The sequence below is a fragment of the Varroa jacobsoni genome, unplaced genomic scaffold (assembly GCF_002532875.2).
Source record: "Varroa jacobsoni isolate VJ856 unplaced genomic scaffold, vjacob_1.0 scaffold_221, whole genome shotgun sequence".
NCBI lineage: Eukaryota > Metazoa > Arthropoda > Arachnida > Mesostigmata > Varroidae > Varroa > Varroa jacobsoni.
This window is the reverse complement of record NW_019213123.1, coordinates 343,676-370,371: the sequence shown is the minus strand read 5'-3', so window position 1 is coordinate 370,371 and position 26,696 is coordinate 343,676. Positions and strand designations below refer to the sequence as shown.

The 26,696-nt window shown below is 41.5% G+C and overlaps 1 protein-coding gene across 11 annotated transcripts in view; it reads right to left on the bottom strand.

Moving 5' to 3' along the window:
• Positions 1–26,696, bottom strand: part of LOC111273734 (organic cation/carnitine transporter 2) — a 99,091-nt gene that overhangs the window by 61,882 nt on the left and 10,513 nt on the right. For 4 of the 11 annotated variants that reach the window (XR_015316060.1, XR_015316061.1, XM_022855634.2 and 1 more), the window contains exons 1-2: positions 20,402–20,649; positions 13,441–13,664 (exon numbers count right to left, since the gene is read on the bottom strand). Coding sequence is in view for 8 of the 11 variants with exons in the window: in XM_022855634.2 (XP_022711369.1) it covers positions 13,441–13,664; positions 20,402–20,458 (281 nt within the window). In the remaining 3 variants the exon portion in view is untranslated. The other 7 variants (XM_022855636.2, XM_022855638.2, XM_022855637.2 and 4 more) reach the window with 7 other exon arrangements.

Genomic DNA, 26,696 nt, shown 5'->3' with positions numbered 1-26,696 from the left:
GAATCTTATCGATTCAGTGGGTGATTCAGCCGTTATTCAAACGTCTCATGCGGTTCTGATCGGCAAGGCGTCTGCGGCGTCCACTTTTGTTTTATGTTCGCTTTCGCTCAAGACTAGACTACTATAACTGGCTTATTTTCCTTTTGGTCTAAGCCCACCTGATTTGACAGATTGAAAGAAATGGGCCAACAGCCACCGTTCGAATAATAATCAAAGGGGTGCCGTATGTATAGTGGCGCCATTCAACCAATACTCGTGAGAAATAGTGATATAGGCTGACTATAACGACTACTGCTATTTTTAGCACATGACGACGTTTTCGTATATGATCTAAACGGTCACAAAGTTACTCCTTTTTCTTTGAGTTTTTCGCAGTGATGGACACGGATCGTAACATATTATTACTTATGCGCGCACTGTATACGACCGGAGAAGAGGAATATCCCTATCTATCTAAATCTAATTTTTTTGCTGATAGTTTCGTTTGTTAGCGTATTATTATTCCAAATCCACCGAATAGTAAAGTCGAATTCAGTTCAGATATTGGTGATTGAAAATGGATGAAGGTTTTCAAAATCGGACGAACACGCTCTTTGACGTCATTGATGAACGTCAACGATGGAAAACAAACATCACTATCTTGTACGGCTGATACTGAACTAACATAAACATAGTATAGATATACAGTTTTAAAACTCATAGTATAGCGCAGGCGATAGTCGTCGAAGACATTCTCGCATTACAGAGCTACGCGGGCTCATACAAAACCTTAGCAACCGGTATAGCCTGAGTAGTTGACGTGTATCTTTTTGCATACATTGCCGTGCTAAGCATGTCGCCATTGTTTGTTGGAAGTTCGGCATTGCTAAATGGTTACCGTCGCATTTAATAAGTCTATTGAAGAAACGTCAGTTCAATCCAATAAGGCCTGTCTGAAGTGACGCCTAATAGTTTAAAGACCACACGTAAGAAACAACCTCACCAACGATCAGACGATGCAGGATGTTGGCGATATCAGATATGCTTTTGTTCGACTTAGGTGTTATGAGAGAGATGCCCGCTGTCTCTGAATCATTGACGATGCCCATCATTATTCGTATTACCATAAACAGTATCGTCTCCGGCGTCGCAGACCTCACAAAATGGCGATCGCCTTTTTATCAGCTTCATTCGTCCTGTGTCGTCGTTGCATATCCATCTAGTGAAGCGACCGATCGATCGATCGATCGATCCGATTATTTGTTTCTGTTCCATTCTTTTTTCCGCTCTTTTTTCAGCCCCGCTGTCGCTTCGGCACCTTCTTAGTTCTTCCACTGCTCCTGGGCTTACTCAACCGCTTGCATTTTTCCTTAACTACGGCTGCAGCTATTGACTGCAATGAGATACCTTCTTTTGACATGTATGTACAGTAAGTATGTGTACACGTGCATGTATAGCCACCGCCCGAAGACCAATGTTGCCACTCAGTAAGTACCGTATGATGCCTCCGTCGCTGCTGCCGCATAGGTGGTGGTCACAGGTTGATTGACGTGACGCCCGCGGGTCGATCGGACAGTTGAGCCGCTCGTCGTCGTGTAGCCAACTATCACTGGTATAGGGCGTCTCTCTTGTAGGGATGTAGCGATGCTGTCGCGGCAATTCTCTACAAAGTTCTGTCTGCTTGCTATCATTATTTTTATTATTCCCTTGGGATCACATCTGTTATGGCCGCTCGTTTCTTTGTCTATGGTCATCAGCGTATCCGAACATTTGCCCGTTATACGAAAGAAAAACCCCTGACCCGAAGACGCTTGGAGATTGAAACAGCATCGTAAAGACGGCAGCAGAATCCACGATGATTCCATTATGTCGGCTTGGCTGCCTGCTGTGATGCCCCAGCAATCTAGAAGCGTAGGACGGCGAAGAAGCAAAACATACCGATAAAGCGCAAAATAATAGAAATAATAATAACGAAAAAAGCATATGATGCTGGCGATCGACCATTTTCGACCGTACATGATTAATAAGAAACTCGAAGCCAGCCCCAAGCACCGGCTACTTCCACTTCTACTCCTACCCGTCCTTCGTGCTTTGCCAAAAACGTATATATGTGTATGAAGATATGTTCTGTAGTGCGCTTGTATAGCCCCCAGCGTAACTCGTCAACTGTTTCGTGTTCTCGCCGGTTTACTTGGATCTCAAGGAATGATCACAGCGGTCTTTCAAGAGATGTCCATCTCTACTCAGATAGTATAGACATGCTGCAGAACTTTTCAGCAGTGGTAAGCATAAATAAGAATAGAAATAACAGCGGTATCAACGAATAGCAGCTGAAAAAACAATAGCTATAACTGGAGCAGGTGCCGCAAATCAGAACACCGTGATACTACGCATGCAGACAGGTACAGTCATGCAGCGGGGAATTCGACTAGAGACACATTATGATGGAAGTGACTCTCTTAAATCGGTGCCGTCATCGCCGCTCGTAGCTGAGCAAGTAGCGCTGGCTATTATTATTTGCATTGCTTCTCTGTTAGAACAATACAGAGCAGGCCTTTAAGAAATCCCCAGACAATCTGGCCATTTTTCTTGCTTCCACTGGATACTTACATATCCTTCTCCGTTATTAGTTCCACCTAGTCTCTTTGGTTTATAGCAATAGTCGACCATACGAACGAACGAAATTCGTTAGCGGACATATAAACGCTATCTATCTGATATCCACATCTCTGCTGTAAAGCAGATCTATGTTAAAGTAATGTTCAACCTCTCGTATCGTCCATTCTTTGTTCATTTTGAACGGAATCGTATCTTGCGCCGATTTCGTTCGCTAACAATAATTAGTATCCATGCTCTAGTTTCTTGTTATTTAAAGCTATGACACATGCCTTGAAGCTCATCCCAGAATGGACTTATCGAAAGTATCCGCTTTGTGGAGCAAAGCGGACATGGGGGCAATTCAAACTTGTAAATGGCGAAAAATATTATAAGATAAATAATACTAAACCGTATGGCGCTCATTTGATCCAAGTTTTATATGAGCCAACCGCTTAAACCTCCACGTTCAATTGAACAGGGAACTCTGTTCTGTGTCCGTACAGTGAGCGGAGATACGGTTAAAAAGCTAGATACTATTAGTTTTGTGAAATCATAGTTCAGATTTCTTTGTACTTTCGTGTTGTAGACATGTTTCAGTAGCGTACTAGCGTTCCTATGTTGATTAAAACGGCCACAGCCGATATCTCGTACAAATCGCTATTATATTCACAGGATACTAACGCCTTGGCGGATTTTTATCGTCTATGAATGCAGCACTCCATCACTGGATGATTGCTACGCAATAATACCTGTTGAACACTGGCAAATAGAAGGTTCAAGGCTCACTTTGTGGCCTTGTCACCGATCAAGGTGACTGTTATTACTTGCACATGGCGTCTTTATCGAACTATGATCCTTAGATGTTAAGCGTTATTGCTATGCTTTGGCTAAAATTGGCTAGTTTTACTATCTGTGTTAATATGAGAATAAAACGATAGAGGCTTTAAGCAAGGCGCTACGACAATCGCTTATTGAACATTTACTAAGATAATAAGAATCAGATAGAAAATTCAGTAGAGTCGCAGTGTTCGATCTACATGTATAACTAGTACGATTGTACCATACACTTGAGAGACGCGTAAATGTTGGGTCTGCCTTCCGTCATATCTACAAAGTTTTCTCCGCTTGGCCTAAATGCCGAAGGCTTATTTAGTCCGAACGCTGGCTTGCTAAAGCCGGGTCACATGCAAATATGGCTTTACGAAGAAAATCAGGTTTCATGCGCCAAAGGCCTATACCGTTTCGAGCATTTTCCTAAAATTTTAAAAATTTAATTTAAAAAACGAGCTTTTATCCTTTGGATATACGTATATAGATTTTGCTTCCGCTCAAGCAGATATAAGAAAATACTTTTTCGTCAGAAGTTTCTTATAGCGTTTCTCAAAAGCTAAAATATAATATGTACCTTTCACAATATCAGATTTTGTAAACTGTTCTTCGCTATTACTACAAATCACCGTAAACATTCGGTCTTCACAACAGCTACTTTCAATGCTAGTCAGTTTAGTTGAATCTTCGAGGGACTTCATTAAAAGACACACTTAATGTTACAACTTTTGTTTAACTGCCTGAGCTCTTAATAAACATGCGTTTTTTTCAAGAAGATGATAATCGACATGAAACAAGACTGACCGAACAATTCAACAACGATTAAATTGTTATTGAAATTAATGTTAGTGTTTAAATTTGCTTTGACCAAGAAGATCTTTCTCGGTTCACATTACATGTAGCAATGTGGCTTAACGCGTCTCTGCCAGCGCTAGAAATTTTGGAGGATCCTCGTCGCTCGTTTCAAGGCCAAATCGGGCTGGCAATGGTGACTGTGGCTCGGCTTGTTTCTTCCCCAGAAAGTTTCTTAGACTTTGTAAATTGAATGCAGTCGACCGGTCTGACAGTACTTCTCGCCAGTTTTTGTCCCGGTTTAAGGCCGCCCTATTTTTGGTGACAAAGAAAAAGGTGCCTGCGATGCAATTTAGCCCTGAAAAAACAACTTCTACTGCGAATCATGACAGGTTAAGCCGGGAAACTTTTGACCGGGAATTGTCCTTTTGTTGGTGAACCGGCAAAGTGCGAATTGGAACGGGCATCCTTTTTTCTACAGCGGCACACGTTACAGGGGAAGGTGGACGATCCCAGACGCGCCCCTACTTCAACTTGTAGTACGCGCAAACTATCTAGCGTAGCTTCGGTTTTAATGCGGTAGCAAGGTATGTGTATAGTTATAATTGGGCCGTGCCCACTTGTCTCGTATAGGTTTCAATACACGGCTGCACTAAGCGCATCGTAATTGATGAGGCAGAATTTCAGATACCTTGGCGTAAAGGACACCATGTTACGAACCAATATGGCTTTTCTATAAAAAAATTGGCCGATATTGTCGAATTGTTGGTTAACACAAAAATAGCTAAAGCATTTTTTACTATAGCCAATTTCATTGAACTGCATATGTTAGACATACGTAGAAAATTTCGCTACAACGAGCTTATCTATGTACAGTTATGTAAGACTGCTCCTTCTCGTACAATCACAAAACTTAAACTAATAATAAGAGGTTTAACTGAGAATCGTAGAAACACGGGACTTTCAGGTCAAACCCGATATTCAACTTTAACTTTCGCAAATGAATGGGTAAACGGCCCGACGATGATCGTAAATGTGAATGTCTTATGCAGGAATAACTATTATTTGGGCCAATAGCTTAATAGTTTCCCTCTCGGAAATAATCTACCTCTCAGTTACCTCTAGCGTTTGTCGATCCACCGTCGTTTTACGTCACTCTGATGACGTTCTTTATCGTTTCTCTCTCTTGGACGCGATTATATGAAAAGTTTAGAGGTTTCCTGCATAAAAACAATATATTAAACAAAACATCGCAGAGAAGAATGACGAAACATTTATTATAGAATTCTCATTATTTCTGCGTGACACAGGCGCACACCTGACCAATAATTTACGAGTGATTACGCGCTTATAGCAGCTAAAAGTAGTACCTAAACCCCCAAAGGCGGGCGGGTTGGCTGGCTATTTTCTTAACGATGTGTTAATCATGCTTGGGCCAATAGAATTTATCCTGTTTAGATAAAAACAGCAAAACGATCTACTACGCTGATCTACGCATAGCGGAATGAGACGGAATTTCGATTTAGTAATGCTGGTAAAAACATTCTTAAATAATAATGTACAGCTTCAAATTTTAAAAAAGGATGCGTGTTTGGCTATGTTAGATCGAAGCATTAATTGGACAATAGTCGCATGAACTGTGGCTCACCCTATGTAAATTGGTTGTATACGATTTGCCGAAAGGGCCTGTTAAGAACCAAATTACTAACCAGACTATGTTAAAGCAAAGCTGACAGGCTGTGACTCAACATAAAAACGGCGTCCTGCGTGATAGCATCAAAGACCGCATCGATTGTAACGAGCTTTGCAAAATTTGTAGTGGCAGCCAGATATTTTTTAAAAACGGCCCTTGGATGTGTCATCGTTTTTGCAAATTGCGCATCGCAGCCTAATCAGTTAATAAAGCTCAGGCCATTATAGGCACCAAATAACAATTAAAAGTTACTCGTGCTTACGGCAGAAACATAATCCTTTCTTTTTGGATGAAGATGTTCATATGTATTACTACAATAAAGCACAGGAGTTTCCTATCGCGGTTTCGTCAATGCCATTTCGAACGTAAAATTCAAAACAATTATATCGTAGACCAGAAGTATGGGTGCCTTCTATAGGACTGGCAATGTCCTACAAGGACCAATTGAACAAAAGGGCAACTCACAATCCTTGTGGCATACTCTCTTTACATGCCTTGTTCCAGTGGCGACAGTCATTCCATAAGCAAATAGATTCCTTCAGAAAAGCGCATTTGAAATTGGCAGACCTGTCCAAAAGATCGGAGTTGAGCTCCTTTTATTAGAGCAGTCGGCCGAGAACGCTGCGCGTACTAGATTTACTACTGATGCTCAGTATCGCAGCAGGCAAATTAGTTTTCTTGCTGAAGAACTGAAGGTCGCTCGACGCTTTTCGGAACGAAACCCGATTTTGTAAAGGAAGACTATGTGTTATGATTCATCGGGTTTTTTTTTTCACTGCACGTCTGTCATCGATGGTTTAGCAGCCATTACCACGTCCCGTGGCTGTTGACGGGTTTGTGTGGCACGGGCAGAGCACGACTTTCTGTGCAGCTGATCTTCTAAAGCAGCTGATTTGTAGAGGTAAAATCTGAAACCATGAATAGTTGTTAACTAACGGCACGATTGTTCGAGAGGTTTCTGGAAGCCATAGCTATGACCGACGTTGCCTCTATTGCAGAATATGGGGTTGTAAGGCCAAGGCACGCCATTGTTAGACTGTTGATCCCTTGTCACACTATTCTTTAGCGTTTCCAGATTTCGGCTAGCGCCATAATAAATAGCAATGGACTATAAACACACTTTTGCGCTACTGAAATGCTGGTCGGCTATCGGTATTGATCGCTCTAATTAAATTTCCTTTGCAGGCGACGATAGATTTTTTAGACTGCAATTTCAGACTGCGAGAATCAGTGTTTTTTTTCAATGAGGAGCCAGTTTTGCTGGAGAATGTACCTTAAGCCTTAAGAAGAACCTTAGGCCAGTGTTGGCGCAGTCATTAGAACTTTGTCAGGATAAGATAATGCGTATCCGTTTGGAGCGTTAGATCTTAGAGTAATTGCAGTCACAGAAATGCGAGCATACAAGAGATCGACGTGACCGTTCCGTCGACGTATCTACAGTGAAGGGGACACAAAGGAACCTGCCTAGGTTGCTGCATTAGCAGCGTGCCAGAATTAAATCGTGCAAAAAATACGTAATCCTTGTATGTTCCATTGTACGATCTCCACCGCATCGCTAGATAAAAACCTGTTTACATGTAAACAATAGACGGCAAGAGTGAAATGAACGTTTGCTATGTGTGACAGATGCTGACAAGGCAGTCTTTAGAAAAGACGACTTCATTTGCCAGCGTCATTTGCGCGCCTCGAAGTTGACGAAGGTTTGCTCGACTTCATTAGGAAGCGCCACAGCTGTTTTTCTTGATTTAGACTACTGAAGCGCGTTCAAATGCAACGGTTTTACCTAACTAAGCACCTGTCCTACCTAACAACAGAGCACAATCTCGAATCATTATGACATTGATAAGATTTTCCGACAGGACATATTTTTAGACGTCGTTCAAACAATGCGCATAATTTCGAAATAATATCAATATTAGTCATATATTTAGAATAATTATTCTATTCTAGAAGGATTCAAAGTGCTAATGCTAATAATTCTTTCTAGCTGTTTTATAAGTGTGCCATCACATAGTGAGTTTTAGCTGTTGTAAGCGTATGCGCAGTAAAAAGCTCCCCAGATATTTGGCCTTCAATCCATGTATAGCATATGTAAGATTTTATATATTTATGCCGCCATGATTCTTCAGTGGGCCATCATTAGGACCTACTCGATGCCGAAAACAAAGTACTATACTTTAAATTTTCCATCTTAACTTCCAAAAACCACGTTTGCACTTTTAACTTTTCAGGTGCAATGCTAACAATTAGTTGTTTCAGGCTGACAGGTACACATCAAACGTAGAAAAACAGAACTTACCACGCCCATTATTCTTCATTTTGGTTATTAGAAATTGAAATAAAAAAAACTGATTTGTAAACGCTAATAGATGGAGAGTGGTCTATCTAATACTTTTCTGTCTGTATTTTGCTTGACTTCAAATTTGTCCGAAGCTTGCACGACAACGAAACTCGGACCAAAGTGAAGAAGCCGTCGATATGAGCCTTCTTTCAAGAAGGGTCGTGCGCTGCACCACACCATGTTAATACTTTGAAAGAATCGCTAGAAATTGTACCTACGCAATAAGTTCAACTTGAAATAGGACATCCTCATGAGCAATGCATGTGGAACTGGCTGGAGCAGAAATTCACTGCGAGTTTTCAACTATATTTTCTACCTTCTCATGAATAATCGTATTGAGCATGCACATAATTATCCTGTAAACTGAATTTACGGGGAGATAGTAATTGACAAGACCTTAGACTGCGTGGCCGACGTAAATCAACGCAATTAAGCTGCGTTCACGCTCGCGAGTTTTATTTCGTGCAGCGTGCTTATATCCGATCTGTACGCAAGTACACGTAGGTTTATAAAACGTTAAGGCACTTTGCATAATGGCCTATGCCATAAGTCTTGATTCAATTTTATCATTGTCATACAATATTGTCACCAGGTCGTAGTAGTTACACACATTGTGATACCCTTCCGATAACTAAACTGTGAAGGTTCACGACCTCACCAACACGTTTATGTTGTGTGGAAGCGTTTGAATAAATTGAGACGTATCCTATCTAGTAGAATGCGTATTTGTGTGTGACCTGTGCTATGGGTGGTTGAAAGTATTGCGAGAACGAACGTGACGACGAATCGAACGTAAGTTTGGCTAGGGTCTGAGAATTACCGCTGCGATAACGCTAGTAAAATATATAAGCTTCTATTTTGAATTTTACGCCTGGTATCGCCGTTAGGCCTTCTATCAGACCGCGACTTATATAAGTCACATTGAAAAAAAATTAAAATACATAATGGAACGTTATAATGGTCACAATATGATGCATTTTCCTAAATGAGGAGCTGCCGCACAAAGCGATTCACCCAGCTTATATAGGCAACCAGACCATAGTTTGCTGATCCGCAGGACAATACAGCCAGAGGCAGCGCTTACTGATCACGCGTTGAAAAAATTAGTACTTGATGTGCGGAAAGTGTACGGGATCTAATAGATACACAAAAACTGAAGAAACAAAGAGATATATTCAAATGATTAGTAGCAAACTAGCGACGCGAAAAAGCTGGTCCTGAAATGTATGTAAATACCTCACCAGTCTGAATGGTGAGCTATAACAAGTAGGACTTGTTACGCTTTTCATCACGATAATAGTGTTGTTTAGGAACGGGACCAGTCGGCCGGCCGGCCGGCCGGCCGGCATCGTTATGGACAACACTTACGCGGTAGGGCACTCTGCGGTTACCGTTGTCCTAGACCCATGTCAACCTTAAGGGTGTTGTCGTTACAACACTGGGAGACATCATTGCCGGTGAAGTGATCGTACCGTGTTTAGGCTCATCCTGTGTATCACATAATGTTCCATTGGCAAAAATCGTTTATTTTATTATCATTAAGGATAAATTTCAGGTGTCTTTTATATTACCTTTTTACCTTACATCGTTTATATTATAATTATTATCATTGTTGCCGCGCTGTTACGGACTGGTACGGCCATCCTATAAGAATCGGAATGATAAAAAGACTGTTTACTCTTTTTTATTACCATTATTATGACGGGTTGTTCGTAGAAGCATATCAAAATATCAGCAGGTAACGTTTATCAATAAAGCGACTCTATAAATGATACTGATCAAAACGAGACCTCTTCGAGTTAAGTATGGTCCGCCTATATTTTCAACAATCTAAAAATGAAGCTGATAAAGATGTTGACCGCAGTAGTAATAAATTGCGTGAAAATACACGATAATCCTAGCAGACCTGTTTCTTTTGCAAATATCATTGGAACACAATGAGCATTGACTGACTGGTTTACGTTGGTCGCAAATCTTTTTTTTTAGCTAACCATCCCTTGACGAACTCGATGTAAATGTTGTAGCAGCAATGTTCCTATGCGTTTTCGAGATTCTCCTATGCGAAGTCGAGAAGCACAAATGGTCAAAATGCAATTTCTTTAACCTTTTTTTTTTTTTTTTTCGAGTAGAAAGAAAATCGTTCAAGTAGAAAGAATGATGTACACATCATTGCAGAGTAGCTCATTCTAGCCGATTCAATCGATAGTATCAAAAAAAAAAGCCAGCACCAAAGTGAGCTAATTTCAGCGATGTTTATCGCCGACACAAGACAGAATATATTGTGCCGTACAGAAATTAGCCAATCGATTACCCCTAATCTTGACATCCTCTCACCTTCCCAACGGTTATCGCAGCGGTCGACTCAGAGCACCAGAAAAGTTTAAGAGCACGCGACGCCGGAACGTAGAGCGGCAGTCGTTTTCGGTTGGGTACAACCACTAAAGTTTTCTTACGGTAATAATGACGTACTTATACTGTAACTATGCCAGTAAAAACATCGTGTATTGGGTACATGGAAATTTTGAACTATTATATCGTTCCATTTGGCGCTACGATGACGTGGGTTTCATACACAAAACTGGTTTTAGTCAGCCGTTTACCAAATTGAGCAGTAGGTGACACAAGTTAGCCTGATACCGTAATAAAAAAACTGACTTACTTAAACGAGGCAAAAACCATTAACGTTAAGCTTGTGCTGACGGAGTGCCTACCAGCTAATATGTTTCTGGATCTCTACAAAAACAGCGGCTTTTAACCGCTATTAGAGCGATGACGTATGGAGAATATTGTATTAAGTCCAATTGCCTATTTTCCCCCTCGAGCCCTTAATAGAATAGCAAAACATTATTAACAAACTTACGCAAAACAAACCTTGCCCGACTTAGAGCTAGAACGCCAAAAAATCTTAGCTACCGTTTGTCTCTTTGGTAAATTTTGCTGCAACATAGGTGGATACGTCATTTGAAGTTTACCGAAATTCTTGGTCAGCCGTTTTCTAGCTATAGAGTATGATGATAATACAAACAACCTTTTCTACTTACTTGGCTACGGGCGTTACATATATATACTAGACAGAGCGATTAATTCTAGCCATTTCCATCAACAAAAAGCCGGGCTTCGTGTATGCATATATGGCCCTTCAATGACAGCAGAAATAATTGCGACTATTTGTGTATTCTATAATCGCTCTTCTATCTAGATCGGACACACAGCGTGCCCGGCAAATAAACAGTAATACGTCACACTGGACCTGAAATACCAAAACGGCACCGTTCTAATAGGAACATAGGAACAAAATGAGTAGGATCCTTGCTTTAGGAAGCGAAAAATACTCAATGAGCCTGCTTTGAAGGAGATGATTAATAAACTATCAAAGGTGCCCTGTCTCACAATTTTCTCTCTAATCACACATTCGTTTCCATGGCAAATGCTTCCGGCCGGTAACGGACGATGTGAGCGGTCGACAGTTAATAGCATCCTCATTTACCGCGCTTCAATATGCAACGTACCCATTTGAAAATTTCTTTCTATTCACTAGATGTAGTTTTTATGTCTGATAAACATAACTAAAGTCTCAGAAGGTCTTCACTGCGCCAGTATGAATACTGGCTACTGCGGGAATATTGGTGCTGATATACAAAACAATCTTCATTATCGTGCCGAAGAATAATCTATTGAAATCGTTGTTGATATTTCAGTTGGCGCATCACGTGTCGCTTTGGATGAAACCTTTCACCATGGAAGCCATAGCCATACATTTAAGACCTTGCCATTTAGCCGCTTCACGACCATTTAGCAAATACAGAAAGCCAGCTACCAGTGCCAACGTATTCTAATGATATGATAATTAAATACGTTCCATTGCGTTCGTCGTCTAATAAACAATCAGCCAAGAAAAGCATGTCTACGTTGACATCGTTGTAGAATACGATGCGGATGACGCTTAACGCTAAACTCTGTCTCCAGCCGTCGGCTTTCTTGTTCCCGTTACTGATGCTCAGGCTTTTCGAGCTGGATTAAAATGCTCGCAACGTTAAAGCCTGCTAGAGTACACAGATCGGCGAACGTGCCACGTTTTACGAATAGACCGTCTTCATTCATATTTGCGATTTCTATGTTATGCTGTTTGCCACGATTCTGTTTAGCTGTTTTCGAAGTTGCCGACGGTGACGTGAGCGGCTTCAGCTCGAGAGACTTTGATAAATAAATAATCGAAGGCACAAGAAGAACTCATGTGGTTGCATACGCAACATACACAAATACGTATGTATGTTGGTCACACTGTTACGCCTGTTTACAAACGTCTATAGTGTTAGTATGTCAAAAATATGCTTCCGGTGAGCATAGTCCATATGTAGGTGGACTAGGCATCAACAGGACAAGGCATGAGTAACGTGGTGAATAAACACTGATAAAAAAAAAAAGAAGAAGCACTAGCAACGATGATGACCCCTTAATCGGTCAGCCGTGGGAACAATGCCTATCAGGAAGATTTTAGCAAGATCCAGAGGTATTTGCTCTACGATATTATGTATGTACCTATATGCACTATATATAGATAGGCTCAGTTGGTGTTTAGTTAGTTGTTTAGCGAGACCGAGATTTCAGATCAGGCCCAGTTAGGCCTATTTAGCTTACGTTTTATTGATGATAATAGATTTCGTTTATAACCCTCTAAGAGACTTGCCTTGTCATGTAGACAAGCGTTTTGATATTTCGTCGACAGTCATTTGACAGACCACAGTTTTACAAAAAAATTAGGTTAATGTACATAAATACTGCCGATATATTTTGTGTTATAAAAATAATACTATAAAACAGATTCATCAACTGAAGGAACATATTAGTTCTGGGACAACAAATAAAAAAATCCAATATACTAGTAGCCTTTATGTAAATACGCTTGTCAGTCGAGCCTGTGCCAACCGCGTATGAATATTCGTTTCATGTTTGAATGGACTCAGGACGAACTGGCACCGACCTGTATCAGGTCGAAACAGTCATCCTATGACCTACTGAACGACGAGTCACGACACTGTATACAAGGGTCTTTTCGCTTGGCCTATACAGCAAGAACTCGACCGACCTGGGTTAACATCTTTATAAGGTTCGTTCATGCCATAAGAAATTCTAAGGGTATTGTATTGATATCGAGTTTTTTTTTGTGGGAACACAGTTGTTCTGTCTAAGAGACTTATCTGGCACTTACACGTGGATGTATTTGGTGCTACGCATCGTACTGTACGGCGATGCAGTGCCCGGAGCGGGTAGCGAGGAATGGTCATCGCTGTAGCTACGGCCTCGTTTGAGTGACTGAAAGCTGAAGAATGATGAAGACATCCTGGCCGAACGTTGTGGCTTTGCATGCGGTGACGATCGTGGGCCCTTTACTGAGGAACCATAGGGTCTTTCGTGCAACTCGCTCGATGGACGCTAAAAGGCATGAAAAAACAATCAGAATAATACAGTCCTTATCATGACCCATTTCCACGTCTAGACTTCTTGCTTTGACCGTTACACGGTCCAGCATCGTGATATAAATGACGAATATTTGGAATGTAATTAGCCTTCATTAACCAATTTAGTGAGAAATAGAACACGGTAACGAGACGAAGCATAGAACCTATCTATTACGAAACATGTTATCGTTGAGGCTTAATCGACAAAATTTAATGGATATTTTATAGTAGGTGCTATTGATTTTTTAATCTATAAAAAAACTCGCCCTTTTTGGGGTCAGCCGTAACGACGCTATTAGAGAAAACTTTCGTTATAGACATTTAGAAAGCCATGAATCGGAGGTTCTCCTTGGCGGTCCTCGACCCGAATAAATGATACTCCTTCAATTACCGTAATTGTTGGGTCAGAATTATCATTCAGTGACTCATATTATAGTTTTCAACACGTGATCACATTGTATTCTATCATAACGATATTTGTAATTTAACTAATCCACCAGTTAAATTTGCCTGTTTTTTAAGGATGTTGAAGATTCCGTAAAGGGTAGTATTGTGCTGCTGTGTAGGTTTTTTGTCGTTTTAAAGGTCCTACTTAGATACAACAGTATATAATCAGCTCGTAAATAGTGATTCGTTCAAAGGATCCCTTAGGTCATATGTTTTGCTCTATAAATTCGATCTCAAATGTAGAACTAGATCGTACCACGTAATCAATAACAATTTTAAGTTAACAAACCATCATTCAAGCCAATTGTATGGGCTCACTTTCTTACGATTTCGTGAACGAGCTGGTCGGCTGTATTGAAAATCCACAATTTAAATAAAAACCTAACTTTGTTTATTCGTATGATATCCCATTGGCACAAATGCCTGACCATTTAATTAAATGTGCTTCGTAACAAGTGTAACAACGTAAGTGCAAGCAGTTCGTATTTAAATATACTTAATTAATTATTAAACTGCTCTATATATAATAAATAATGATGATAAGGATCGATTACTGTGAATAAAAATCAAATTTTCTGCGGATAAATGGCAATCTCCAGCATACCGGCAAGCTGCGTTGACTTAACGTGTACGAGCATTATACTATATGTGCAGTCCCATGTACAGTCGTGTGTACCGACCGATTCACCATACTGAATTATAGCAGAATAGAAGCACATTTTAACACACAGAGAGGTTCATTTACTTTCCCTTAGACTTAAACGAAAAAAAAGTTGGCGTCTCAGATTTTACCAACTAAAGCTGATATAGCCGAATTTGAAACAACACTTGGTCAATACGCTTCTACTCGATTTTCAAATGTGCCGCCTTAAATTAAACCTACCGATTTTATTGCCAATCGCAAAGCTCGGAATATATTCTAACAATTTTCAAATATCTTACCTATGAAGCGAGGTCTATTTGTGTTCTAACTTGTTTACGATCGTTGGATAAGCAGGTTTTAGGTACGTTTGGTGCATGAATAGAATAGGATATGTCTTACGTTACTCCTCGATCTCGAAGTGGTTAGGAAACTGGCCAAATTGTTACCCTCTTTCGGACGCGGCAATACTTAGAAAAAAATCGAAAAACGTCATCGGTTTGATCTTCGATAAAAAGACAATGGCGTAGTTCTAGTTAGTTGTACCATATCTCTAAAAATATTGTCTTCTCTTTACGATATCGGTTTGAATGTTGATTTTTTAGTTACGGACGGAGAACTTTCTTCTACACTATCTTCAGTTGTTCTGATAAAATTTAATAGCAAACATCATTATGGTCGCGGTTATTTTTAGCACTTGGCCTTAGTTTTTAGCTAGTAGTTTAGCTCATATTTATGCGCTGGCTGCACGTAAACATCTATAAACCTATTTACGTCTAGCCATTCCTTCCCAGGTATCCAGCGGTTCAGCAAGGAAAAATAGTTCAATTTGGAAAAAACTAGCAAATATTCATTCACAAATAAAAAGCAGTAAACTGCTCCAAGTAGCGTCTACGGGATAGACAAAGAAAAATATTTTTCAGTAGTATATATTTTATATGCATAATTTGCGTCGATCATCGCTTTGTTGAATGACTAGAGCTGCTGTATCGTAGAATGGCCATTGGATCATTACAGTTGAAAATCATAACATACATATGGTTCATTTAGTTGTTGTGCTAGCGCCCCATGGTACGGAAGCGCGCGCACGGGTCCACGCAATGCATACTTTACGTTATTGTGTATTGCTCCTGGCAGACACACACGAGATACGTCAGAGAGAAGAAAAGCAAGCATCAGACAGTAAATACGTGGCCCTGTCGGCATTACTATCGACAAAGAAGTACAGGGAAACGTAGTTCTCCAGGCAGCTCTACCTATAGCCAGCCGACGTAATTAAGCTAGTACCCGCAATTCATCACGCAGAATGCATCGATTTGTACTTACAAATCGTGCAGTACTATGGCATGGCACTACAGCGGACAGCGCAGTGGCTGTCAACGATTGTTGACTGCCCAGTTACTATGACCTGTTATGTTATTATGTTAGCGGTATCGTCAGATTGTAGTTTTTCTCTCTCTGTCTCTATATATATAAATATATATATATGTTGGTACACAGCACATGCAGCAGTGCACCACATTTCATAGTCTCGTTGTTTCATTTATTTATAAGCCTTCTTGGAGCCATCCGTCCATCAGCCGAGGCCTTGATTAGGTAAAAATATCGGCGTCACGACAGGGCCACCAGTCGGCATCAAGCATTGCCACGACGTAACCAGCTGCGCAATACATGATTATAATGATCTATGATAGACGAAGCAGAAGAGCAAAGCCTCAATTCGGGGTGTCACTGGCTATCATCGTTTTCGCCGACAAAATGAACGTGTCCCATCTGTGGTCCTTGTGAAGAACAATAGCCTAAATGCTAATAGCGGATTATCCTAATGTGTCCTTTATCATTGTTTACGCATACGGCTACAATGTATTCAGCTGCCGAAAATGTATTGCAGTGATTATGATTAAGATCTGTCATCGGAAGAAATGGCTCAGTGATGGTTCTCTCGCCTTCGTTCTGGAAACTTTCATACAGCAGGCTGCGACCAATTACGGAAAAAGTTGATGAAATTATAGCGGTGGCTAGGGTACGTCATTAGGCGAAATATCGTAAACGGACAAAGCGTCCATCAGCGAACCGTTTTAAACATTTGAAGAAAGCTGACTGCAAAAGAAAAGCTCAAACGTTTCCAACGATTTCCAGACGCAGAGTTCTACAGTAACAAAATTGAATTTCACTTCCAAGGCGACTGTAGATGATAATGTACAATTAAAGAAAGAAACGAAATGCTTCACAATTTATAATAGTGGGACTGGAAAAAAATCGTGCCTTGGCAAAACGGCTCATTCAGACTTTTACTGTTGGTAGCCAACGGTATAACGGTAAGCCGGGGCTACTGAGTAGAGCGGGCGTCGTCTTTCACCATGACAATGCCAGATCACACACATCGTTAGCTACTCGGCAGTGATTCGAAGAACCGCGCTCGCCGTATAACCTACGTAAATTACGAACGACCGAACGTGAACCGTACATACAACGACCCAGGCACTAGCCTTGGAAGCGTTCCTTTCTAAATTTTACGAAATGTACAATAGAGATAGCACCATTATAGTAGCACATCAGAGACACGAGTGATAGCCCCAATGTGAAAAGTCACATCTTTAATCGGCAGCACAAAACACTTCTCCGCAACTATATTGTATTCTATTTTAACCTGGAGCTGAAGCAGCAGCAGCAGCAGCAGCAGTGGAACACTGTGGGGATACCTGACCCGCAATGCGTTCCCACGGAGGCAAGTTTAACACTGATAAAAATTTGTGTATGAGCGAGCATCTAATAACGACACACACAAATGATCAGTACGGACAGTCCTATCGACAATCACCGCTGGGGCGCAAGGGAAGTGAACGGGCTTCATTCGTGGAGACAAACAACATCAGCAAATTTTAACGGTCTCGTTTTATCACGGCGCATAGTGTAATAAGATTGTCGGCGTTGTTGTGTCGGTATAATGTTAGGGAGCTGAAAGCTGTGGCTCACGTAGATGACAAGCTCATTCAAAACAAATTACTTCAGGAAGCGTACGTGAATTTGCTAAGTACCACGTCAATCACAAGCGCCAGGGACTAAACTGGAAGCAACAATAACAACAAGTTGCAAAAGTTCGTAGCTTACAACCAACTGGTCTGAAAACAGCACCCTGGTTGTTGCTGCTGCTGCTGCTGCTGCTGCTGTTGTTCCGAATGCTGTTGGCGCGGTAGCGAAGAAGGCGGTTGTTCCCGGAGCTCTAATGATTGATGCTGCGGTAACTGTTCGCGATATTGCTGTGGCGTTGTACGAGATGCTGTTGTCGTCGTCGTCGTCGTTGTTGTGGGGGGGTCGGCGATTACTAGGTCGAACACCACGCCCCTGTGAAGCGCCTCAGTTATAGCCGTTTTGCACAATGGACATGAGCAGTCCTTCGGGGCACTTACAAATCAAAAGAGTAGTCATGAGCACCAGAGCCTCGAGTGTTCCATGCATCGAACAGAATCGCCCCAAGTAGGGAAAACAGCGTTTTTCTTATCGGCATCGATGAAACAATTTTCCCACACGATATAGCCACCCGGCCATAATGGTAATATATCCGCGTGTTTTGTAATGCAATCACATTGGCAGTCAATCTCGTCCTTGGCGTTGTCAAGCCGCGCAGTGCGCATTCTCGGCAAGCACAGAGCTACACAGACAACTGAACAAAAGTTGATAGACACTAGTAGAGTGTGGAAAATGTTTTTTGCCTTTTACGTCAAACGCTTAAGCCGCTAGGTATTACTTCATACTCTTGGCTCACACCAGTGTGTCTACGCCCGAAGTCCTTAACCTTAGCAGGAAAACACGTTAGTAACTTCATTATCATTGGAGTAGACACCAGTAGAGCCTATAGTTCTGCAGCACACGTACGTTACTCGGCCTATTTGTCGGTCCGAACGCTGTCTACCTCCTCGCAGTTAATGAACATGCCAGACGTGCGAGTGTACGTGGCTGTATACGCGGGAGAAGGGTGACGATCTGTCTGTCTTAGACGTTATGGCGCATCGTCTCGGTCACCGTTGATTCACTGCAGGTTTGTGCCACAAGCTCTGTGTCAGACCGACAGGCCAGCGGTGATTAGAATTAAGCCGCGTTTGCTTGCCATGATCCCTATCTGAATGTCCGTTAATGTGTCTTTCTCAGTGAGTAGGTGTGGGTAACTCTGTCGGCTAGTCTGTCTGTATTTGTTATCGCGAGATCAGGCCCTACAGATGTAAGTCGCGAAAGCTGGCCAACTGAGCCCTCAAGCCACAGACCTTAGATTCTTAGCCTGCCGCCGCTGAAACTCTTTCAGCCAGCTCTATATCCGTTAGTTAGTGAACCGACAACTGGTAGCAATAATGGTTAGAGAAGATTATCACCATCACTGGCAGAGTTCCCTCTATACGCCGTGGTGCTCTACAAAGCGATGCGTCTGGCAATCAAGTCGAATTCGCGTAGCGGTTCCTTCAGGCTTCATCAATAGCTAGTGAGCCGGCGAGGAAATCGCTGCCGCGAGAACAAATCAACGCTGGCGATGAGAAAAGCGGCTGACCAAACTGACAGAGTTTATGTACGATGAGCAGGAAGAGCAAAGCTGCTATTGTATTGTTGAGCCGTAAGCGACTGCTAGAGTTTGTCTGTGCAGTATGAAAATCAATAGTCTATATTTTAGAAAAGTATAGCGATTCGTCTATGCAGACGGCCCTACCTTGTAGCGAGGTCGGATTGGTTTGTCTTTATGTTATTGTCAATGGCTGAATATTACGAGTTGACTATATATAACACACGAGACGAAATTTATAGTGTTTCAGAAAGGGCTTTGTTAACTCAGATTTAGAGTGTCTGAAGATATGAGCAATTCCGAGTATACCTCACTTAGGTGTCAGTTAGAAGGTCGATTTTTGAAGGCCACCACGCCACAGCTTGACCCAAACTAGCCTCTTGCAGTTCTACTACGAATAATTTTATCCAGCTTTATGATAGTCGTAGGGAGCGAGAGGTGCCCCCAGATTAAATTGAAAAAACATTGCTCCGCAAAGCACTTTGTGTTCTTTTAAATTTCAAATGTTATCTTTCTATTTTAAATTGACGCGAAATAATTAAAGCTAATCGTAATTAACAGCCTCAGTTCTTTGTAAGATATTATAGCTACGTTTAGCTACCTGTGTATCTTTGGCCTAAGCTATGGTCGGTTGTTACGTTTATAGAAAAGGAATACTCAAATTTGTGAGACGAGTTGTTATAATTATTCAGAGTATGAAAACCAATTCGAAAAGAAAGTTCTCTTCAAAAATCACTCGACGTAGACCTGATACGTATAGCTAAATTTCCACCCGAGTTTTTTTCTTTAAGTTAACTTAAAAAGACCACTACCTGCGTATGATCGGTATGTCGCGTTGTTTTGTCACCTCATTTGAACCAACAACTTGACAGTTACCCGTGCCGTAAGTTGTATGGTAGAAAATTAATGTCGAAAAATTCAATATCCGAATTAGTTCAAGCTTCGTTGGTATTAATACGCAATTGAGAACGAACGCACTCAACTACAGGTGCCTATCGACCTATACAAGACTCACTGGATAGCTGAGTAACTACTCCCCATTCATAGATATATTCTACATGTATGTAATACTTACAGTTGCAATATTGTGGTAATCGTACGGTGGCGACTGACGCGGAAACAGCAGGTGCATTCTATATCACAGCCGATCAACTGGCGTGAATGAAAATGAATCCGTCCGGTCCGTCTGCCCGTCTGGCTATGTAACGTTTGCGTCACGTTACCTTACGATACCTGGGTTGTACAAGGGCGCCGTCACCAGTTAACAGCAGCCCCATCGGCTGGAGGTTCGACTGTTTTTATTATTGTTATTGTTGCGGCTGACGGGTGGTCGGTGCTGGCAGCTGCGGAACACACGTTGCCCACCAAAGCTGTGCTATCTGTCGGTTTAATGGTCGCCATGGAAACGTGACGGCTCCTTTGAGGTATATCCCCCTCCCCTTCTTAAGTCTACAGACCCAGTGTGGATTTTGCGAAGTGAGGGTCGGACAAAATATTTCGAAAGTCAGAGTAGCGTCAGTATAGAGTACGACGAAACAAACCGGCTATTTTATTATGATAGTTGCTCTTACGTAGTTAGCACAGGTCACAGAAGATCGATAATTTGGAACTAAACTCCCGGAATATCAAGTTAAGTTGATGTTACAATAACAGGATGTTGCAGGAGTGAACGCTGTCGATTGATATGCCACATCTTTTGGCTTCGATTATAGCATAATACAAAAATGTTTTCAGGTCACTTATTGTAAGACCCTATTCCTATGCTGAAAAAGCTGGTCGCTTGCAGCAGGCCGTGTGTGGCATGTCAACAACATTGGACCAATGCAAAGCTTGTGCTGACCGTAATCGCATTGTTCAGTTTAACAAACCTCGTCTAACATTAGTTAATAAAGATATTATTCTTCAATTTCAAACCATTCCCAACGAAGACTAGAAATTTTGTAATCAATTATCTCGCTTGTAGTCGGCAGAACGGTCCCACCCCCACTACCAGTATTTCTGTGAAAATTTTGCAATTTGCATACTGTTTTCCCTTTCATATGAAAACGTCCTGCCGGGTCATTTAAAATAACACACACACACACACGCACACACGCACACACACACACACACATACATGTTTTTCGTTTTTCTCATAGTGTGGATAATATATTGTGTCGTTCCGAATGGTTGATCAGGGCAAGCGAGTCCGCTACTACGCCTGTCACAACCGACTCAAGCGTATAACACAATGACACAGTTCTACTTCAGCTAAAAACAACGATATATGTATCGTGTAAAAAATGTGTACTACTACGACAAGAGTTGTTTGCGTACTCGAAAAACTGAGGCACCAATTTATGCGGCATTACTACCTTCCAACCTGAGGTGCTGAATACATCTCTCCGGATACATAGCTCCGGATCGCACCAGACGTTATTTAGGAGACTTTGACAAATTATGGTAAAAAATTGATTTAGCGATGTCGTTCCTCACACATTGACTCGGATACGAACGAAGTAATTATTCAATTTTCTTAATTTAATAGATCACTGCTCATGACGCGGTAGCTATTAATTGTGTTGGATCGCTTTAACTCGTGTTTTTCCATAGTAAGACTGTCGCAGTAAAATTGCAGTCTTAATACGAAGTAAGGCTCTAGCTTACGGCCAACTTATCGCTTTTTGCATACAGGTGGAGCCATATGGGGCAACGCTATCGTAAAAATACCTAGTATATTCGCCCAAGTTGCCTATGTTGTTGACCCATGTACCTTGACGATATGGATCACGTATAAGAATTATATGGACTAGGGATGGGGTTATATCTACAAGTAATACTTTAGTGCGAAGTAGTAGGTCGTTCATCAACGGTGAAGCAAAATGTTTCTCCTCATGCAGAGGGCTAGAGAAAATAATGCTTTGTAAGCATTCGTTCATTGTGAAGTTGAGCAGGTCAGAAGTGCGTCTACCAAAATTTTAGATGGGGTTCTGCTGCGCCGTGTGAATCCATTCGTTGAATGGTCAAAGTCCTGATACATTCACGAGTTGCATCTTGGGCCAGAAACGATAAGAACCGTAACGATTTTCGCGCCGCATTGAAAATCCGGACCGAAACGTCGCTAATTATTATTGATGATTTTTAAAACAAATAATTATCCCTGAAAAGCTCTGATCTACGATCGCCATGACCCACAATGTGGCACATATTTCGAGATACTGCTCCGTGCGTTTTAATTTGTCAAAAATTGCCTCAGAAGCGACGATATGTGATTTAACCGTCCTAGTTCCGCTTAACATATTTCCTTCTACATCAATTCCAACTAAGGGGAATTCACTTATTCCTTTTAACTTTTCTGTGGAAGCAGCAGCTGGCTTTATATTACGTATTATTGGAAGGCGATAGCCGACTGAATAGAATGATTTTTGTTTTTAGCTCTCATTTTACGATGCCAGTTTGAGATGGACAAAATCACTGCAAAAATAAGCTGATCATTTTGGTCTTTTATCGTTCAGGGAATGAGAAAAGATTACTTCGACCGCCCATTTAGCCCTAACTCACTTTCAAAATTGGGTCGAAGGAAGGATAAAGGCAGCGGAGTAAGGTAAACCGAACTTGTATGCATCTAGAAAATAGAGAAATTATGTCGGCGAAGATTTGTACAAGTGATTGGCGTAGATAGCAGGTTTTCATCTCATGGTCATACCGGACGCCGACTCTAGAGGTCCGCAACAAAGTGTTTATCGGTTAATTTTATACTGTAAGCTTACGGCATTGAACTGCGCGGTCGTAACGAGGTACCTCACTGTGTTAGATATCGATTGAACGTGATGAAGTAACAGCGACTTGTTTACAAATTTCATGGCTTTCAATTAAGTCATCTTAATTGAAAGCCATGAGATGTTGGGGCATCGTATGTTTTTAGAAGAGAAGGCCAGCCAGAAAAAACTTCGCTTACTGATAAATGCGGAACGAGTAGTTTCGAAATGGTAGGTGTTTGGATGTTACGTCAGGTAGAGATAGTAACCGAGTGGAAGACGATGCCGCAACATATTGTTGCCTTTGATTTCTTTCGTCTGATTGACCTTCATCATATTTGTCCGAAATATAACGAACCAACGAAAACCTAGGCACCATACGGCCACTCAATCAAATGCCGAGTGAGCGAGACATGCCAGACATCAATACAATTGGTCTGCCTTGACCAATACAAGTTCTGCTCTGTCCCCCTTAGTATCTATGCCGATAGAATCATTTACAGCATCGTATTGTTACGTATCGGGATGTAAGCGAATAGAAACTTAAGAAAATGACTAGCCATTTTCTAGTCAGAGACAGATCATTCAGTCTTACTTTCTAGCGGAACAGAATCATCGTTTGCGTACGTTTCTCTATAATAACAACATTATGATCATGATTACCCTTATTAGCATTCTGGGGTGCCGCAGGTCACAATGTCTCACCGCAACTATATCGTTAATGATTGATATGACATAGATGTCAAACGGCATGCCCACCAAACGACTACCATCGCTCGGGTCTCAAAGGGTTCTTCCATAGACTAGGCTTAAGGGTACATAAGCAAGAGCTTACAGGCCTTCGCTGTAGGCTCAAAGCCGCTCGGCCTCAGTAGTTGCTGATACCTATCATTTGAGTTAGCGACCAGCGCTGTTCGTAAATTGTACTAATATCTAGGCAGAATACACGTAGCAAGATTGTAAAGCCAGTTCGTGCGCTTTGTTTTCTACATTCAGCCGAAACTTTTGTACTATTATTCTTAACTAGTAATGCTGGTCGCCGTCGATCTTTAACAGCTAAGGAATAGCCTGCGTTTGGTAACCAGCGTTTTCTAAAATAAAGACGTCTTAATATCTCAAACGTCAGATATCCTAAGTGGTTAGAAAAGTAACACCAACTTGTGTGAACAAATAGTGAATGATTGACTGGCGTGCATGATTACTCTGTCAATTTTTCATTTTATTTATTTCGCTTGTTAAAAATAGCTAGATCGTGTATATAGTTGCGTGGCGTCCCTGGCTGTATTTGCAGTCGGTGGTGAAGCTCCGGTATAGACGCGTCGGCTATGTGCATCAGTGCGATTGCTTTTATTTCAATTTTGGGCAACGTTAAGACAATTAAATAGCAACAATAAATGAATAAAAATTGATTTGCGGGAGCAATCGTGGGCCCCTATGTGCATTCAGCGTGTTTTCATGAGTTATTTAAAACAGAGTCAAACAACTGGGAGAGTTACGCAATCGTGTATAACTGACCTGTGTTGCACTCTAACAGGCTCTTTTTTTAATAATGGCCCTAATGCAAGCAAAGTTAGTTAAACTTGGACAGTGAGTATGGCAAAAATCACGACATGATGATTGCAATTATGTTCTCTTTTAATCAGACTTTAACGAGAGGACGTTTAACTTTTATACAATATTCGCCTCCGTCGTTCATAGATCTTTCGGATTATTTTCTGGGCCTTATTTATCGAATGCGTCTAACATAAATCATATTATGTACCCCTAATATTTAAGGGAAATGTTATTTTGTTGTTTATGCAACAATATGTACTCTTGTCATGCTTCTATTCAAATGTCCCACGATGACGCAGAATATTTCTACTGTATTATCCTCTACATGGGAAGTTCGGGAAGCAGCTTCGTTTCTCGATGCTCTCAGTATCGCTAACAGGAGTTTGTTGTCCTTTGTGAATTACTGCTTACTATGTCAATATTGTTTCGTGTAACCATAAGTGGGTTATGTTAGGGTCAGTCAATGACTGCGCCTATAGCGTGTAACGCCGTTTTCAGTAAGTACAAACACATGCTTCAGTCACTTAGTAAAAGCTCAAGTCTAGGCTTCATGTGGAAACCAAGAAGTATCTTATTTGACGCACAAGGATGATTCCGGATAGACCCGTGTTCCTCTAGTGCAATCGTTGTTCCTTTAGTGCCGTTATCACCAGACTCACCGTCACCAATATAACCGATACCACGCTACGTAGCCCCCTTGCAACGAAAAACCCTCCGTAGATTCATCGCCTCCGCCCGCGCATAGTCTCGTCTTGCATGAACCGCTTTCTCTTCAACCGCTACCTCTATAAATCAACAGCAGTAAAGGCAGCACGAACTGGCATTTGCCTGCGTGCAACGCACAAGCACACACATTTATTGCGTATTTTCCCACCTGCCATGATAACGAACTACAGGACACCGCAGAACTGTGTTGGCAAGCAAGGTCGCTATATTGCTTTCATCGCTTGTCTTGTTTTTATCCTGCGTTGTCCTGTCCTTGGACAACACTCGTTTTACGCAAGTGGTACATAAGAAGCAAGCCCAGTGACGCCGCAGCAAAGCTATCGGCTGCTACTTCACTTTTTTCTTGTCAACGTAGACTTCATTGTCGTTCTTCCCTTCCGCTTCGTCTGCTGCCACAAATCACGGTGCGATCTCGGCTCAAGAAGACAGTCCACTGCTGCTGCCACTGCCGATGTCGCTATCTCTAGTGGTAGCAGCTGAGCGGGAACGGAGTATTTGACACGGAACACTGCTGTGTATTTTTGCTGACGGCAAGCCGTGTTTTCACCAACGTGACATCTTTGCGCCACGTTTCGGTAGAAGGTTCCTGGCCGTCGCAAGTTCGTCCCTTCGGCGCAATTTGCACCGCAATAGCGTCGTCATTTATTTCGGTAGCGTTGACAAAGGGCTTCGATAGAATGAACATAAAGGAAAAGTTATGGCCAGTCCACATCACCCATTAACCGCGCAGCCTCTCGCAGGCGCAACTGCCCCGCAAGGTAATATTATAGCCGGATCGCGTCCAGTTAAATCAGTTTATTTGGAGCATCAAAGAAAGTCAACTTCCTTTAAGTTATGGCTAATTCTCTCATGTCAGTTTCTCTGATCTGATGCACACCCCCTTGCCGTCTTGATTTTGGTCTATGTTTTTACACGAGTAATGTGCTCATTTCTCATAAGCTATGCTTGATAATAGTAATAATTATGTAGCGTTGCTTGTCACTCTTTGGCCCATATGCCGAAGCTGCAAAAAATTAATTGTCTTTATAGAGCGAGCTGCTTAGAAGGTCTTCTAGACGGTAGCGATTAATTCAGTATAAATTTATCTAACTGGAGCATGGCAAAATTCACTGTGTATAGGTATTACACTGAATCACCTATTATCATCGGTTCCGTTGGGGCCGTTAAATAACCGTTAAGGCCGACTGTACTCTAATCGGACAGATACGTTAAGGTTAACACTGTGGTGGTGTCACCACTGTACCAGTATAGATTCACAGATATATATTATGATAATGCTGATTATGTAGCTGTTATAATAATACTTGTGGTTTCGGTAGTCCAAACACGAAAACGAAAAAGACCTTCCCGATA